Below are 16,234 nucleotides of genomic sequence, written 5' to 3' on the forward strand. Positions count from 1 at the left end.
ATATCTCTTGAAAGGTAGGGACGTCAGTACATTCTTACCTTCCTGAGTACAGGTTCCAGAGCCCACCTCTTTTCTGTCACTTCTGTCGTTCTTTAAAATCCACAGTATTTAACCCAAGTTTTTCTCATTAATGAAGATCTTGAATTGTGTCAGTTAAATAGCATTATCCATGGACAATTTCAGTCTCAAGCTGAAGGACTACTTGAATGTACAGGAAGTTAGAAAACACAGATCTTGGGAAAATACATGGAGGAGATAAAAGAAAAAACATAGGCCAAGATTTTCAAAAGTGATTAACGATATTGGATACCTCAATTTTTGGTGCCCATATACAAGTACTTTAACTACCTGATTCCCCTGAAAATGCTGCCAATCTGGACACCAAAAACTGAAGGAACCAAAATTACTGGTCACTTGTGCAAATCTTCATCAAAGTAATTAAAGTTAGGTATTTTTCCAAGTAGTGTGCAGAACCAGAAACAGTTCAGAATTTAGAAATAATACAGTGGCCCAAATTACGATTTCAGTTATATTCATACAACCATACTAAAATCAATGGGCTTATGTGGGTACATTTAAAGAATACAAACAAAAGTGGCAGAGAAAGGAAAATAATTTTCATCAAATGTATTTGCATAAAAATAATTGGGATAAAAGACTGTTCAAAATGTGCACCAACAGTGCTTTATGCTAAAACAATGATGTCATAAACCTATAGGGCATCATAAAGTAAATTCAAAGGATTATTGTACACATCTATATTAATAATTTATATAAATACAGAATTGGTGTACACTGAAGATGTTCTTCTTCATGCATAATAAATTGATTATATATTAGGGCTGTGCAAAGCTTCACTCGCTGATTTGATTTAGCAGAGATTCGGTGACCGAATCCAAATGGAGACCCTTTAATCTCTCCAAATTGAATTGGAACCCTCCAAATCAATTTAGAGAGATTTGATGATTTGGGCGTGGAAACAGCTTTAAACATTTTTTCTACATACCTCAAGGTACCAAGTGACTCATGAACGCTGAGATGATGGGGCAGATGAAGCATCCCATGGGAGCACAGGGGGGACCCCACATGCTTAGCGGCAGACCCAGAAGTGGACCAGAATTACTTTTGGTCCAGTTTTGGGTCTGGCGGGGAGTGCATGGGAGTCCTCCCCCACCCGCTGGCTTGATGACTGGTGTCTCCTGGGTCACCCCGTGGCCAACCGCCAAGCCAGAGGAGCATGTCCCCCCCACCACCCCATACACTCCCTGGCAGACTTCTGGTCCACTTCTAGGTCTGCCATCAAGCTTGCGGGGGAGACATGCTCCTGTGAGATGCTCCATCTGCCCCACCATCACAGCATTCGTGAGCCATGCCTGGTACCTCAAGGTATGTAGAAAAAACATTTAAAGCTGCATCTGTGGCTGAATCGCTTATTCTCCAAATTGGCATCAAATTTTCAGATTTGGATTCGGCTGAATAGAATTGGGACAATGATCCGAATCAACTAATCGAATCACTCTCCCCAATTTGGGCAGAATCTGAATCAAACAACTATTTGATATATCTATCTATATCTATATACAGATAGCTAGATAAATCTCTCTCTCATATATATATGATAGATATATTAAAGCATCCTACCCTCAATAACTAAGCTGTACATTAACAATTAAAAATGACATGAAGATAGATCCTGGAGACAGAGAAGGAACATGCTCTGCAGTGGTGCACCAAGGGTTGCATATCTATACTGTCTCTATGCCATGTCCAGTTGCCCACTTGCTCCTCCTTTGTCCATGCTTAGGCAGTGTTGCTGCCTAAAGCAGTGTAGTATGCTTGCCAATAAACACAGCCAAGGCAGAGAGCCTAGGGTTGCATACACACATCCAGCTGGGAGAATTTTTCCGGGTTCATTCTCTTAGTAGGAAAACTCACTCAGAGACGCCTGAACAGACATTGAAATGCTGTGTCTCTAAAGAACAGTGGCTTGCAGTAGTGACGCTTTACACCCCGGGGGGGCTCTTGTGCATACATTTTAGCATGCTGTGCAGGCTCCCTTAGTCTTCCCAGAAACATATGACAGTAGCATACAGGGCACCACTGATCAACTGAGCCAGAATGATTGCAGTCAGCTTGTGTCCCCACAGCCAAAAGTGGAAATTTTGAAAGGGCTGGGAGGGGGAGGGGATTTTGCTCCCTGCTTAGCTGGAGCAGCAGAGTCCAGTATGTGACACTGTCTCCTAGGGAGTTGGTTTTGGGAGAAACAAAAGTGTGTTGGACTCTAGACAACTGTGCTGTGGGTTCTCTCAAAAGAAAATGTGTACAGAAATTCACTCTACCAGGAGAAACTCTCCTAGAAATGATTTAATCCTGGTTATTTCCAGGTTTCTTTGTTTTTTCTGGAGTGGCTATTTTTACTCAGGAAGAAAAATCCTAAACATATGTATACTTCTGGTTTCTCCTGCCCTTTCTGGACAAAGGTTCAGCACCACAGTAAGGTAGTTATATTGCCTAAATTTCAGGAGTTGATGCAAGTAGAGTGAGAGCCTAAGGACAAGGCATGCTTCATTGTGCCACACACAAATGTAGCTCTAAGACAGGGTAGACTTGACCCAAGTGTCTCTCCTATTTATCCATAGACATGCTGCTAAAGTAGCATCCACACAGAATATAAAGACACAAAGCTTTCATGCAAACCTATACTAATAAATACTATTGCCTTGAAATTGTGGTCCACAACAGTCTCTTCTTTTTTCTGGACCAAAAAGTTAGATGCCACACTCCAGATATACCAAACTTCAGATTGAAATTGGATTTTGGGTCCAAACTTTACAATTTACAACAATCCATAATTGCAAGTGATACCAGGAAATGCAAGATGGCTATGATGCTGCTTCTTGGGCTGTTTGTTAATAAAGTTACATTCAGATCTGAAATAAGTGTCAAGAGCTCAAAGGATCATAGGAAAGTAGGGCTGGAAGGGACCTCACAAGGTCATGTAGTCCAGCTCCTGCTCAAAGCAGAATTAAACCAACTAAACCATCTCAACCAAGTATCTGCTGAGCCTGCTCTTGAAAATTTCCACAATTTCTCTAGGTAGCCGGTTCCAGTGTGCAACTACCCTCATAGTCAGAAACCTCTTCCTAATATCCAATCTAAATTTCCTCTCCTGAAGCTTGAGACCATTGCTTCTACTTGTTTTCATGACTGCCATAGCTTATCCCTATCCTCTCTCTACTCATCCTTTGCATATCTGAAGACTCTTATCAACCGCCTCCCCCCCAGTCTTCTCTTCTCTGAACTAAATAACTCCAGCTGTCTTAGCCTTTCCTTGTAAATCATGATGCCCACACCCCTAATCATTTTTTGTTGCTCTGTGCTGGAATTTTTCCAGACTACCCACATCCTTCTTGAAGCGTGTGAGCCAAAACTAGACACATTACTCCAGGTGAGGCATCACCAGGGATGAATAGAGAGAAAGAAATACTTCCGTTGATTTGCAAATGACACTCCTGTTAATACAACTCAGTATGCTGTTGCATTTTTTTTTTCCAGCAACAAGAGCAAACTGTTGGCTGATATTCAGCTTATACTCTAGTGTAATGTACCAGACCTTCTCTATAGTACTGCAGCCTAGCCAGTCATTCCCCAGTCATGCAATTATTCTGTCCCAAGTGCAGGACTTCATATTTGTCCTTGTTGAATCTCATTATGATTGTGGACCACAATCCAGTCTAACCATGAACTGTGGAAATAGAGCAGCTTAGCTGCAAATCTGTAAACATCTGACTAAGATAAATCTGTTACAGGGAGCTGTCCTTTAAGAAAGGAGATACTGTTTATATCCTCAGGAAAATTGATCAAAACTGGTATGAAGGAGAACATCATGGAAGAGTTGGAATTTTCCCAATTTCTTATGTTGAGGTTTGTTCTTCTATTTTCATTTATCACATTATTTTTTAAAATAGTTCCACAATAAACAACACATAATGAAAATATGTATGTTCTTTCAGAAACTTTCACCCCCAGAAAAAGCACAGCCTGCCAGGCCACCTCCCCCAGCACAGATTGGAGAGATTGGAGAAGCTGTTGCCAAGTATAATTTCAGTGCGGACACAAATGTGGAGCTGTCACTCAGAAAGGTAACATTTAGAATTACGTAAGTGGAATATCATGTACACGGTGCATCTTTTAATGATCAACTCATAAAGGCTATTGTTTGATGATTCCTGGAGTCACAATGCTACTACTACTGAAAAGCAAAAATAATGGTAGAGGGGTATTTACAGGATAACTAATTAACCCTTTTTCTTTCCTATTTACTTGTATATGGTGCAAATCAGTTACAGGGTACAAAACAAATAATTAGCTTGCTGAATTTCCACATGTAAATCTCTGCTTACATTTACAAATTGGATAATTGGGTGCCAAATCTTCTGATTTTCACATAATTTACCTGTTTGCACCTTTTTTAAATGGCCGTGTCCATACTCACAATTGTGGCATGTTGTGGCTGCAGTTGGTTCGTGGGCACATTATTTTAGCTACTTTCATTGTTTCAGGCACTTCACCATAGATATAACAACATTTTCTATCTGCTCATCTGTGGACATCATTTAAAGCAATATATTAAATAATTATCCCAGGTCTGTCCAACTTTGGCAGGCACACTGCTGACTATATGGTGCTGGGGCAACCTGCCTACTACATGGCCTGTGCCAGCAGCAAGAGGCCCACCACTGCAAGGGCAGCACTTGTGTTGTGTGCTGCTAGGGTGAGCAAACAGCACACAGCCCCACACCATTTCCTGTTTTGCCTGTGCTGGCAGCACACAGCACACAGACTCCCTGCTATGTGGACTGCACAGGTGGCACACAAACCCCCAGGCCCTCCCCCAGTTGGGCAGCAGCAGGAAAGGTATCCATGGGGCCTGCAAATCACTTATTAAATGCTCATGGGCTACCAGTTGGACAGCCCTGAATTATTCTGTACCAGAGAATCATGCATTGTTGTCAAGCATTGTTGGATGTTGTGATTAATGTCTTCTGCTGGAATACAGACTTGTATTATTACTTGGAATCTATTCTAGAATCTAGAATTCATAGAATCAGAGAATCATTGATTCTCTGATTCTATTTTTGTTGTTGCAAGATATCTCATGCAAGTTTCTAAAAGAATTCACATTTACATTTTTCTGTCTAATTCTAATGTGTTATGTACCAGCATATTTATTCAGTCTCCTTAAATATAAATCTATAGAACTAACCATTTTACTGAATAATTCCTAATTAGGCATCGAGAGATTAAAATGTTAATCATTGAATTAATTAGTTATAGCCTGAATTGTAATGTATGTAACCAAGACTTAACTGTTTGTCATGAAAAATGGACTGAGGAAAAATCATTATTCATACATAAAGTAATGCTTGCAGTATAATGGAAATGAAAAGACGATCTGTGTGAAATCTAATACGCATAAGAAGAATACAGACAAACGATTATCAAACTCTGATACCTAAATCCATGATCAGCCAGTTAAATAAAGGCTATCAGTGTTCAGGGATGTTACACATCACAACCCCTACTAATTTCTTGGAAGCTGAAGTCGTCTGAAAACCAGTCATTTTTTTCAGATGGAAAATTCATTATCCAGGCTTGAAAATGGTCACTATTTAGACTAGAAAAGCTAAAAAAGATTTTATAATGGTGATACGCAAGATTTCAATTAGGGCAATTGCTAAAAGGATGGTAGCAGATAATTTGGTAGGAAGGAACTCAGTGATCTGCTCTTCTTCTGAAAATGAATCCAAAACATGACCTTCTTGATAGTGATTCAGAGCTGCCCCTATACCCATTTAAGTGACTATGGTAGTCTTTCTATTGACTTTATTCTCAGTGGCTCAGCCCCAGATTGTGTTTAGAAAGCCCTAAACTCATGGAGAGGAATTCAAGGATTATTTTTAAATGTGAATATTTATATTTTATAAGCATTTTCAGAATACACATTTCTGGCTGCTGAGCTTTGTACTTCTCTCTCCTGACAGCCTAGTTGTGATGAAGGACTAACTGGAATTTGCTTGTTTTATTTTTTCAACTAGAGATCCTTTTATGGTAGCCACAAAATCAGGAACAGAAATAAAATTACATAAATCTAAAGCAGATTATCCAGATTATAGGAAGTGAAAAGGAAAAGACTTTTTATCAGGCATGATAAGATGCATGTCATATAAAACAAGTGGGAGTTCATAGAATTTAATAGAAAAAAATGTTTGAGGGGAGTGCTTCTTTCTTTCTTCTTTTTTTTATAGCCAGTTTCTAGGCTGCCTGTAAACAATGAAAAATAACTATTTTTAATCAGAGATTGAGAGATTGGATATGCTCCATCAGTGAAAATACAGATATTGGTGTCTTTTCCTCTTTGTTAGGAATTGCTTTTGAAGTTTGTAACATACTCTGCATTGAACAATAATACCAGCTGTTATAGGTAACAAGAGATTCAGTATTGCCAACGCTCATGATTTTTGGTGTTCTTAAAGTCTACTGTCAAGCTGCCACTTAGCTGGTAAATGAACACATGACTACCCTGAGCAGGGCCCTTCCTCAACTCATCTGCCATGCCTTGATGGTACCTAAAAAAATAAAAACTTAAAAATGAAAGGAGGGGCTCAGCAATGTAATAGCTGGTCCCCTATTGGGGTACTCACGGTCCAGTTGAGGCTGACTTGGGGATCCACCTCCCCTACACTTAATACACTTGCCAACTGTTAATGTCAATACATCACAGCCCGTAATAGCTGCTTCAGCTCTCTGGCCCCATTCGTCTGTCACTGACTGGAAATCCATCATCCAGTCCCTCGGTGAGGGTGTACCAGGTGTCCTCTTCACCACCTATCCTCACCCTAAGCTCAGGGCACCCTGCACTGGGCTTACCCCTCCTGGGAAAGAGCCCTTACTGGTTGACCCAATTGGTCTTTAGATTTTCAAAAAAAGGAAAAGAAAACAAGAAAGGGGTTGCCTGTGAGAGGCTCAAACAAACCCCTCACATGGTTTCCCTTCTCAGCCTCCCTTTTTGGTAGTAGCAAGGCTGCTGAGGGAGCGCAGGGAGTTGGATAGTGGCTCGCTGTCTTTTCCTGGCCCTATTTTAACAAGGACCCAGGTGGTTTGGTGCCCCACAGCTTTGGCGCCCCACAACATCCCCTGCCCATGGGCTTAGTTTGCCTGGTGTCACCTCCCAGCCTCTCTCTCCTCTTCAGCACTATCTGTGCCTTTTAAATTTCCCATGGTGGTGCCTGTGGCTGACATCATCAGCCAAGTGCCACCCAGGCTTGTTCCACCTTGCTGGTGAGTTATCCTGCTCCCCCAGTGCTCTCTGCCCTTTCCCGTCCAGATTAGATAAGGCTATTGGGGGCTTGAGAGGATGTGCATGGTCCTTGCCACTGTGAGGGTGTGGGGTCTAGGCATGGCCGTGTTCTCCCTAGCGCCCCCTACCGTCACTCAAGGTGATTCAGCACCCTCTGGTTCTCGTCCGCCACGTCTTTGATGACAGTTAGTTCAGATGGGAGGCTACCTTTATCCCCTGGTGAACAGTGTAAGTGTTACTACCCCTACTCCATATGGGGTACCTCAGCACACCCCTGCCTTAAGGGCAATGCGTGCCTCCTACCTCCCCTTTAGCATGCCCCAAGCCTCACAGCTGTTCTCTGGATGTTGTTTGGGTCCCTTGCCCTTCGGTGCCTTCTCCGGCACCCCTCGGGCTCGTCCTGCCCTGGTGCCCCGCTCTGGCACCCCCGGGCTTGTCACCCACCTGGCGCCCCTCTCCAATCTACCTGGGCTTCCCACGCCACTGGCACCCCTCAACCGGCGCCCCTGGGTTGGTTAAGCAACCTGCACCCTGATACCGGCGCCCCTGGGCCGCTGCTGCAACCTGCACCCCACTACCGGCACCTCTGGGCTTGCCATGCCTAGGCCTCGTCCCACAGGGTCTGTCTCTCGGGTTTATCCCACTCCTCGCCCTCTGTGAAGCCTTTGCTGCACCTCACATGCTTCTCGCCCTCTCTGGGGCCTATGCCGCACCTCTCGCACCCGCTGCCCCACTCTGGGGCCTGTGCTGCGCCTCTCGTGGCTGGGGCTACAACCCCCACACCCCGAGCGCCTCTCCAGCACTCCTTGTGCTGTGCCCACTGTGGCACTGCTCACCGTGCCCCCGCTGGGCACCGGGAACCCCCAAGCTACTGGGGAGTCCCTGTGAGGCCTCCTCACACCCCTACAGCCTCACCTGGTCCTCCAGTCTAACCATAAGTAAAAGAGTCAGCCAGCCAGCTACAACATAACATAAGCGCCTGAGCTCATAATGCCAACTCCACTCAATGCTGGACTCTCACCCATACGTCTGTCTGGGCTCTCTCTCTCTCCCCTCGCATCATTGCAGCCAGTCAAACCACCACCATTGACTCTGCTGCTCAGCTCTCCCACAGAGCTGCGACTCCTGCGGCTGCCAGAGGGGAACTGTTGGTCAGGCTCCGGCCTGGGCTGTTTATAAAGGCCCAGCCCTGCCCTCTTCTGGCCACCTGACCTGCCTGGTCACCCTGGCAACCAGCACCTGAGCTGCCCTGGTGATTGGCAGCTCTGATAATTTCAATCCCAGTCACGGGGCACCTACGTGACCCCGTGACAGCCACCACATCAGTGCTTTGGGAATGTGAAAAACTTAGCTCTTTCCTTTTATTTATTTATTTATTTTATATATATGGAAAGAGCTAAGTTTTTCACATTTACACAAATTTACATTTCACACACATACACTATATATATAAATTATATATAATTTATATATAAAGAAAGAGTTAAGTTTTTCATATTCCCAATGTGCTGACTTCAAGAACAATGCCAAAAATCAGACTTGGCAACACTGTAGATTTTACAATACCATGGATTGTGTTTTCCCTTTTTTTTTTTTTAAATTTGCTAATTTAAAAAAAGCATACAACATCTGCAAGACATTTACATTGGGTGCAATAATGATTATTATTACTTGTTGTAGGAAGAGATCAGGCCAGTCATGTAGTAGAGGAGCAGAATACATAGAAAAATGGGGCTAGAATATACCTTCAAGGCCAATATCTGATATTAGAATGGTACCACCATCTAGTCCACTTCTACTGAAATGGGAATCATCCTTTAGTGAGGTTATTGGGGAAATGTGAGGGGAATGAGAACATGTGGGAGATTATCATGACTCTGAGTGGTCACAAAGAATCACCAGGTGAAAATATTGCCATGTTCTGAGTTACTAAAATATTCAAAATAAAGTTATCCCTTGTTCACTGATAATGAATTTTCATAATGCATTACAGGGAGACAGAGTAATTCTTCTTAAACGAGTTGATCAAAACTGGTATGAAGGTAAAATACCAGGAACCAACAGACAAGGCATCTTCCCTGTTTCCTATGTAGAAGTCATCAAAAAGAATGCCTTGAAAGGTGTTGATGACTACCCTGATCCTCCAATACCCCAAAGCTATTCTAGTGACAGAGTACACCATTTAAGTTCAACTAAGGTAAGAAAGATTTTTCCCCACCATATCTAGAAAATATTACTTAATACAATCTTGTAAGTCTTTGGTAAGATCATCAGTAAAGAGTTTAATATGCATGTTTAAAAAGTAAAAAAAAAAAAAAAAATCTTAAATTTTTTTTCCTGAAGATATAAAGCAGCGTCACTGAATTTTCATTGCATTAACTTTCCTTTATAGACATTTTACTATACGCTGTGGCATTTAAGACTTTCTTGCTTTCACTATAGTAATAAAATTAAAAGTGTAAAAAACACACAAAAGTTTCATTTCCAATAATAGCGTAAATACCCTTCATAAATTCCTGTTCTCTTTTCATTGACTATTACATCATGGGCAGGGACAGGCAAAGAGTTGGACTGATAGTCAAGCCCACCACAATAATACTTGTTCAGCAATACTGAACAGGATTTAAACACTGGGGGCTATGTTCAGCTAACTTTCACATTGGAACATGAACATCTTGTCCTGATGAAGCCCAGAAGAGTTCTAAAAGAGTTGTTTCCATGGGGACATAACTGGCCTTGTGTTTTCTTAATCCATCCTTGCTTACAAAGATGCATTAGGTCATGCGATAGCCAGTAAGTTCTTCTGTGGCTTTCCTTCTTTCTGCCACCTGTACTCCTGAAAGGAAACCCTCTTCAAAAAGTGTGCACTCCCCAAGACAATAGTGCAAGATAATAGCATTTATATAATGCTATAAGTATGCAGATGTTGTCAAGTTGCAGAACAGTTTAGGTTCAGATCTATATATGGCTACCACCTGAAATGTTGTTCTTTACAGTTTATCATATTTAATGGAGCACACTCAAATGTTTCAGAAGAGTCTTGAACCCCTTTCCATCCTAGTCTATACAGCCAGCACAAATCATGTTGGTGAGAGAAAGGTGATTTCTACTTCAGGTGATTCTATCTTTTTGGTGTTGAGCTCATTCTGATCAAGCTGATAGCTGATATAATAGCCCTCTCAAAGATTTGCTGGGTATGGAGTTTCTTAAATAGTGACAGGTCCATGGAGATTTTTCTCTGAGACTTCAGTTAGCATTAATGAGAGTTACCAACTTCTGAATGTCGAGGGGAGAGAAAAATTTAAATTTTCATTTTTTCCTGTCTTATCTCTTTAGCATGTTCTGTTTCTGTATGTATATAGTCTATAGGCTTTCTTTGTTCAGTTGTGGTCTATATTTGTTTCACTGTTATCAGAATAACATTTTACCTCATTTCTATTTGTAATACTGTGTAATTATTCACATGTTGGTGCTAATTTAGCAGGTTGAAATATGAAAGTTTCACTTCTGTGTTTAAATAATTCTAACTTTTGCCAAAAGGTATCCTTGGTGGGTAACTGTGACTTCAATTTTGTGCCTAAGGATGATAGATAGCATCAAATGTGAGGTTCACTGGAACAGATGTTTCCTGCTCTTCAAACATGTACACAAAAGGATGTCAGCTGTTAGATTTACCACCCAATAAGAATTTTGGGAAAGAAGTAACAGTGATAAACCTGCGTGAATAGGGAAGTATCCAGTTCAGATTCAGCCGATTCAGAGGACAGTGATTCTATTTGGAGATTTAGATCACTGTCCCAAATTGATTCAGCTGAATCAACTTATGAAGATTCGGTGCTGATTCAGAGAAATTTGGAGATTTGGTCATAGACTATACTGAGGAATCACTGAAATACCTAAAACTTTGTCATTTTTTGACTGATTTGGATAAACATTTCAGAGATGGTAGCCCCTTCTGAAGGCACAAAGCATGAGAAGTTCCAAGGAGATAGGTGCAGGGGTTTCTGGGAAACTGTACCTCAAATGGCTGAAAGCTAAACTTGTGTCATGTGTGTTAAGGCAGATTTGGATGAAAATAGCAGGGATGGTAGCCCCTTCTGAGGCCATGAGGGCTGCCAAGTTTCAAGGAGAAAGGAGCAGGGGTTTCACTGCCAAGGAAAATACAGCTTTCTTTTTAAGAAGTGGGGGGGAAGGGAAACAAGAACAAATATAAATTGAAAAAAAATGGATTGGATAGGGATAAGTAGAGGAATTCTAGTTAGTAAGCTATATCCAATCCTTTCCAAGAACAAAAAATATCAGGAGACTGACTAGATAGGAAGCCAAGCCAGTCCAGTTCCTTTCAGATGCTGTTGTTCACACAGAAACAGCTCACAAAAAGCACAGAAAGGCTGCAGACAGAGGCTTATGTGCTGTTTCTACGTCCTTCCCCACAGCATTGTGATTGGAAGGGGACTCAGGGAAAGATCACAATCACTGGCCAGCTACAGATGTCAGTCTTTCCCCACCCTGCTCCTCCTCCCTCTTCTCAGTTTGTTCCCCTGAAAGACTGCCTTCTGAATCTCCAAATCTTTTCGGAATCAATTTGGAGGGGGGGCGGGGTTTCCTTCTCCTGATCCAGTTCAGATTCGGTGATTTGGCCTCTGAATCTTCTCTGAATTGAATTGTTGACTGAAGCTTTGCACACCCCTAAACAGTAAGTTCAACAGTAGCTTGCCATCCTACACTCCCCATTGGTTCAACTCTGTATTACATAGCCTTATGGCTACAATTCTGATTGTTCCGCTGAGACCTGGGCTGTTGCTTCAAAACATTTTGTTTCCAGTGAAACTCACCCTCAAGTTAAAATCACTCAAGTATTCTTTAACATTTAGATATTTCACAGTCTCCATTACTGAAAAGCTGAAAACCTGGAGAAAGAGAATGAATCTGAAATAAGTGTAGGAGAGTCGCTGTCTCCAGAAGCTCCAAAAAGAATATAGAAAGTCTGTCCTTTATATTTTTACAGATAACTCACTGGATAGCCCAAATTTTCTTGGTTACATTAGAAAACTAAAAATGCTACAGGACAGATTCTCAATTTGTGTAAATTATCATAACACTATCAATGAAACTATGATGATTTAGATCAGTTAAGCATCTGCATCTTTGATTAGACAGATACAAGATGCCATTTGTTTTTGTTTTTTCTTCCTTCCCACTCCATAAAAGAGAAGCAGTAACCAGAATTGGCTAAATTTCTGAAGATATAGAGAAACAGAGAATGCCAGGTGTCTGGAGAAATCAGCTAAGTTTTTTGACATAATAGTAAGGGCTCATTTGCCTTATTTTCCATTCCATTACACCAATGTTTATGATGATGTCAGTGTAGATACCTCTGAATAAAAGCAGCATACAACTATGACAATGTGGAAAGCCAGGCCCTGGAGTCAGAACCTAGAACAGGTGTCAACAGACATGCATGTTAGTGGATATCTGATTTTTTTTTCTTTTAGAAAGCAATGACATTTCATGTGACAAAGAGAATTTCTGCAGCAATGGCTGCACTCCCATACATGAAAAATTAACACTGCACTAAAACTTCTAAAGTAAATCTCCCTCACACATAGTAACAAGAAGGTATTTAAAACTCTGTTAAATTTGGCAAGAGAGTTTAGTATCAGGAAGTCCTTATTACAGAGTGTCTAACTTTTCCAAAATAAAGCTATCTACCTTGAGAACTTCCATACGAGGTAAGTATTTTCCCTCTTCTGTCCATGCTGTGATATTCAGAAATTAAACCTTTTGCTATTTCTACAATACTACGTAAAATGTAAAGTAGCTGGATAACCTAAAACATGCAAAGAGATGCAGTCTAGAATTGTTTTGGATGATTTTAACAATGAAATCAAAAAAATTTTTAATTCAAGTTAAATTTGGAGGATTAATAGTCACACAAATACATTTTCAGTATTTACTGAAGCAATGGATATCTACAGATGCGGTGTACGTTTGACTCTCAAATCTGTCATTCTTACAAAAGGACATTTATTTTACCAGAAGGATACTTCAATCAATAATATGTACTGGTATTCAAGATATATTGCTCTGTACTGTGCTGTCACCATTTTAAAAAGTCTACATTCAGTCAGATTTGAGTGTTATGCATCTTTATGGAAAATGTAATCTTGTTCAAAATAACATCTTTTTTTAAATAAAAATGCACTGTGTAGCTACTGATGCCTTAATAAAAGTATGCAATGTATTTAAGATGTTTCTATAAGATCATCTCACAGAAAAGTGCAGAAAATAGTGATCATATTACAATTAGACATTGTCCAGTTTATTTTATTTCTGTTAGTATTTAATGGCACCTAAAATGAGGCAGGTGCTTCCAGCAGTACCTCTGTTCTCAAAATAATAGTTACAGTTTGAAAGAAATGACAGCAATCTTGATCGTATGATTGAACAACTTGTGACAGACTTGTGATAGAGCAGTAAATAACATAACTCCAGTGGATCAAATTTAAACTCCCTTCATGAACTCAGTGATTCAGATATGTCTTGATGTTTGACATTTAAGTCCCAGGCCAGAACCTGATAGAGTTTCATTTTTCAAATGTCTTTTCTTCTACTCTGATTCATGTCCTAATGATTTCAGACATTTGTGCATATTGAAATAGTATCCTGTAAGCCAGAAGATGGTAGAGAACTTCTTTAATCACTCATATGTCCAATGTCATTTTCATTTTTTCTTTTAATTTCTTTTTTTTTATTTCTAAAGTTGCCTTCCAAAGCATCATTCCCACTTCCCAGGTGTCATTCCTCTCCTTGGTCAGACTCTACTAAAGAGAATCTTCAGACTGTCACTAATGAATTGCTCTCACTGACTGTTGGTTTTCTACCTTCAAGCATATCTGTCCCAACTCCTCCACCTTTTCCTGACAACTTTTTTCATGACTTGGAAGAACTGAGCTCTTTGGCATTATCAGCTTCTCAGTCTGTAGCAAAGCCTGCAGGTAATACCATATGCCAATTTCTGAACAGTCACATTTTTCCAGTTACATCAGCAGAGGTCTCTCTCAGCTCTCCTGAATCCCTTCCTCAGCCCTTTCCTAAATCTACCTCTGTATCACTTCCTCTAGCAACTCAATCTTATGACAAATTGAATAAGCCTATTACAAATGGTATCAAGCTGGATGAAAAGAAATATAAAGAATTGAAAGAAATGATTGGGTCTCCAGCTGTCAGAGAAAACAGAAATGTATCAGATTCTACAAAAATATGTGGAATCCTGGGCACTACTTTTGCTGTCTCTGAGACCCCTAAAGTTGACTCCTTACCCAGAATGCTAGCTGCAGTTGATGAACAGGAAGAGGAAATCTGTGAAGAGCTCCTGTCAATAATCCAAGGGAGTCAGCCAAAATTTCAAGATTCAGGTTTCTACAGGTATGCCCCTGATGTAGCAGGACAAGTATCAAGACTGCATATAGTGGAGGACCCGAGACATGATAGTTTAAATTCTACAGTAGCAATTAAACGAGCAACTCCAATACATTATGAAGAATACATTTCACCGAATATCAATAAAGAGGTATACCAATGTCTTTTAGCTTCTGCATTTAAGTTCCCACTATAATTAGTCTTTTGTAATATATTTTGTGTATGTATACACATACACAGTGGGCAGGTCTACATGAGATACTTATGGCACATTAGCATAATAGTACTGTGCAGTAGCATGTCACAGCACAAACCATGCTAATAGCCCCCTGCGCAGTGTTATTAGACTAATACCCAGTAAGCATCACTAAATAATTGTACGCCAGTGCTGCTGCACAGTAACTGTAGGTATTGGACATTTAGTTAGTACTTTAAGTGAGTACTAAATTAAATGTGCAGTATCTAAGGCACATTAATGAATGTGTAGATGCACCCACAGTGTTCTAATTATCTTGTATTATATTTAAAAACTTATATTCTTAACAATAGGAAAAGGTACCAGTATTAGAGAATAAATTCTCACTCTTCTCTAATAACTCTTGTCTTTTTTAAATAGAAGGAAAGGTCATTGAAAGTTACAAGGTGTCTTTATTTCCTCCTATTTGCCCTTCTCTGCTAGTTAATTGCCATCAGAACAGTTCTGACTCAAAAGGAAGAACATATAGGCTTTTCACTGGCCCAGCTTCACTGCCCTTTGAATTACTTGGCAGCATTGGAGCCCTGAAACACAGTGCTATCAGCATTCTTCTCAGAAGCTGCCTATACACATGCTCAGAGGTGGGGTGGTGGGGGTTGGGGGGAATTAATAGAGCTGTTCCTGGGCAGCCACTCTAATTAAAACACATCACTGTCATGTGTATTAAGCCCCTGCATGTTTAAAAATGGTTGTGGGGTGCTTTATCTAAACCTCATTTGATGAAGTTTAGTTAAAGCACCCTGCGGCCATTTTAGAATGCTACAGAATTGCAGCAGCGTCACATGTATTAAGTCCCCATGCGTTTTAATTAGAACGCAGAGCAGACTCAATTAATCAAGTCTGCTCCGATGTGTTCCCATTAAAATGCCAATAAGCACATGTATAAGGAGCCACAGAGTCTACAATTTACAACTATTGTTTGCCAATTGGCCAGTTAGATAAGTAATAGTTTAATTAGGGTTATAAGAACATGGCTAATAAAGAGGGACCAGATTAGGTTTGGCTACTGTACACATACTTCCTGAGGAAAAGAGCCTTCCCAGAGTTTTCTGTGTGCCAGCACCACCCTGTATTACTCCTAATGCAAACCAACAGTTACATATCACACTACGTCTCTAAATCAACTCATACTACTCAGAAATTATATAAAATTCCTTGTCAGCCTTTCTAGGCAACATTTTAGAAACTGATTTTTT

General features: G+C 40.6%; 1 protein-coding gene and 1 long non-coding RNA gene across 11 annotated transcripts in view; one reads left to right on the forward strand and one right to left on the reverse strand.

Moving 5' to 3' along the window:
* Positions 1-16,234, forward strand: part of SORBS2 (sorbin and SH3 domain containing 2) — a 405,698-nt gene that overhangs the window by 369,713 nt on the left and 19,751 nt on the right. For 5 of the 6 annotated variants that reach the window (XM_090036067.1, XM_090036068.1, XM_090036071.1 and 2 more), the window contains 3 exons: positions 3,810-3,924; positions 4,014-4,142; positions 9,354-9,557. In XM_090036067.1, the coding sequence (XP_089892193.1) occupies positions 3,810-3,924; positions 4,014-4,142; positions 9,354-9,557 (448 nt within the window). Of the gene's footprint in view, positions 1-3,809; positions 3,925-4,013; positions 4,143-9,353; positions 9,558-14,123; positions 14,934-16,234 lie in introns of all 6 variants that reach the window. The other variant, XM_090036070.1, reaches the window with a different exon arrangement.
* The window catches only part of LOC149870355 (uncharacterized), a 53,925-nt gene that overhangs the window by 10,265 nt on the left and 27,426 nt on the right, over positions 1-16,234 (reverse strand). The window contains exons 1-2 of one of the 5 annotated variants that reach the window (XR_016440725.1): positions 349-800; positions 39-233 (exon numbers count right to left, since the gene is read on the reverse strand). The exons of 3 other annotated variants lie outside the window; for them this stretch is intronic. This is a non-coding gene — a long non-coding RNA (uncharacterized LOC149870355). Of the gene's footprint in view, positions 1-38; positions 801-16,234 lie in introns of those variants that run through there. One more of the 5 variants, XR_016440724.1, reaches the window with a different exon arrangement.

Source organism: Crocodylus siamensis, chromosome 2 (genome assembly GCF_052110815.1).
Source record: "Crocodylus siamensis isolate JL-2025a chromosome 2, ASM5211081v1, whole genome shotgun sequence".
In the NCBI taxonomy this organism is placed as follows: domain Eukaryota; kingdom Metazoa; phylum Chordata; order Crocodylia; family Crocodylidae; genus Crocodylus; species Crocodylus siamensis.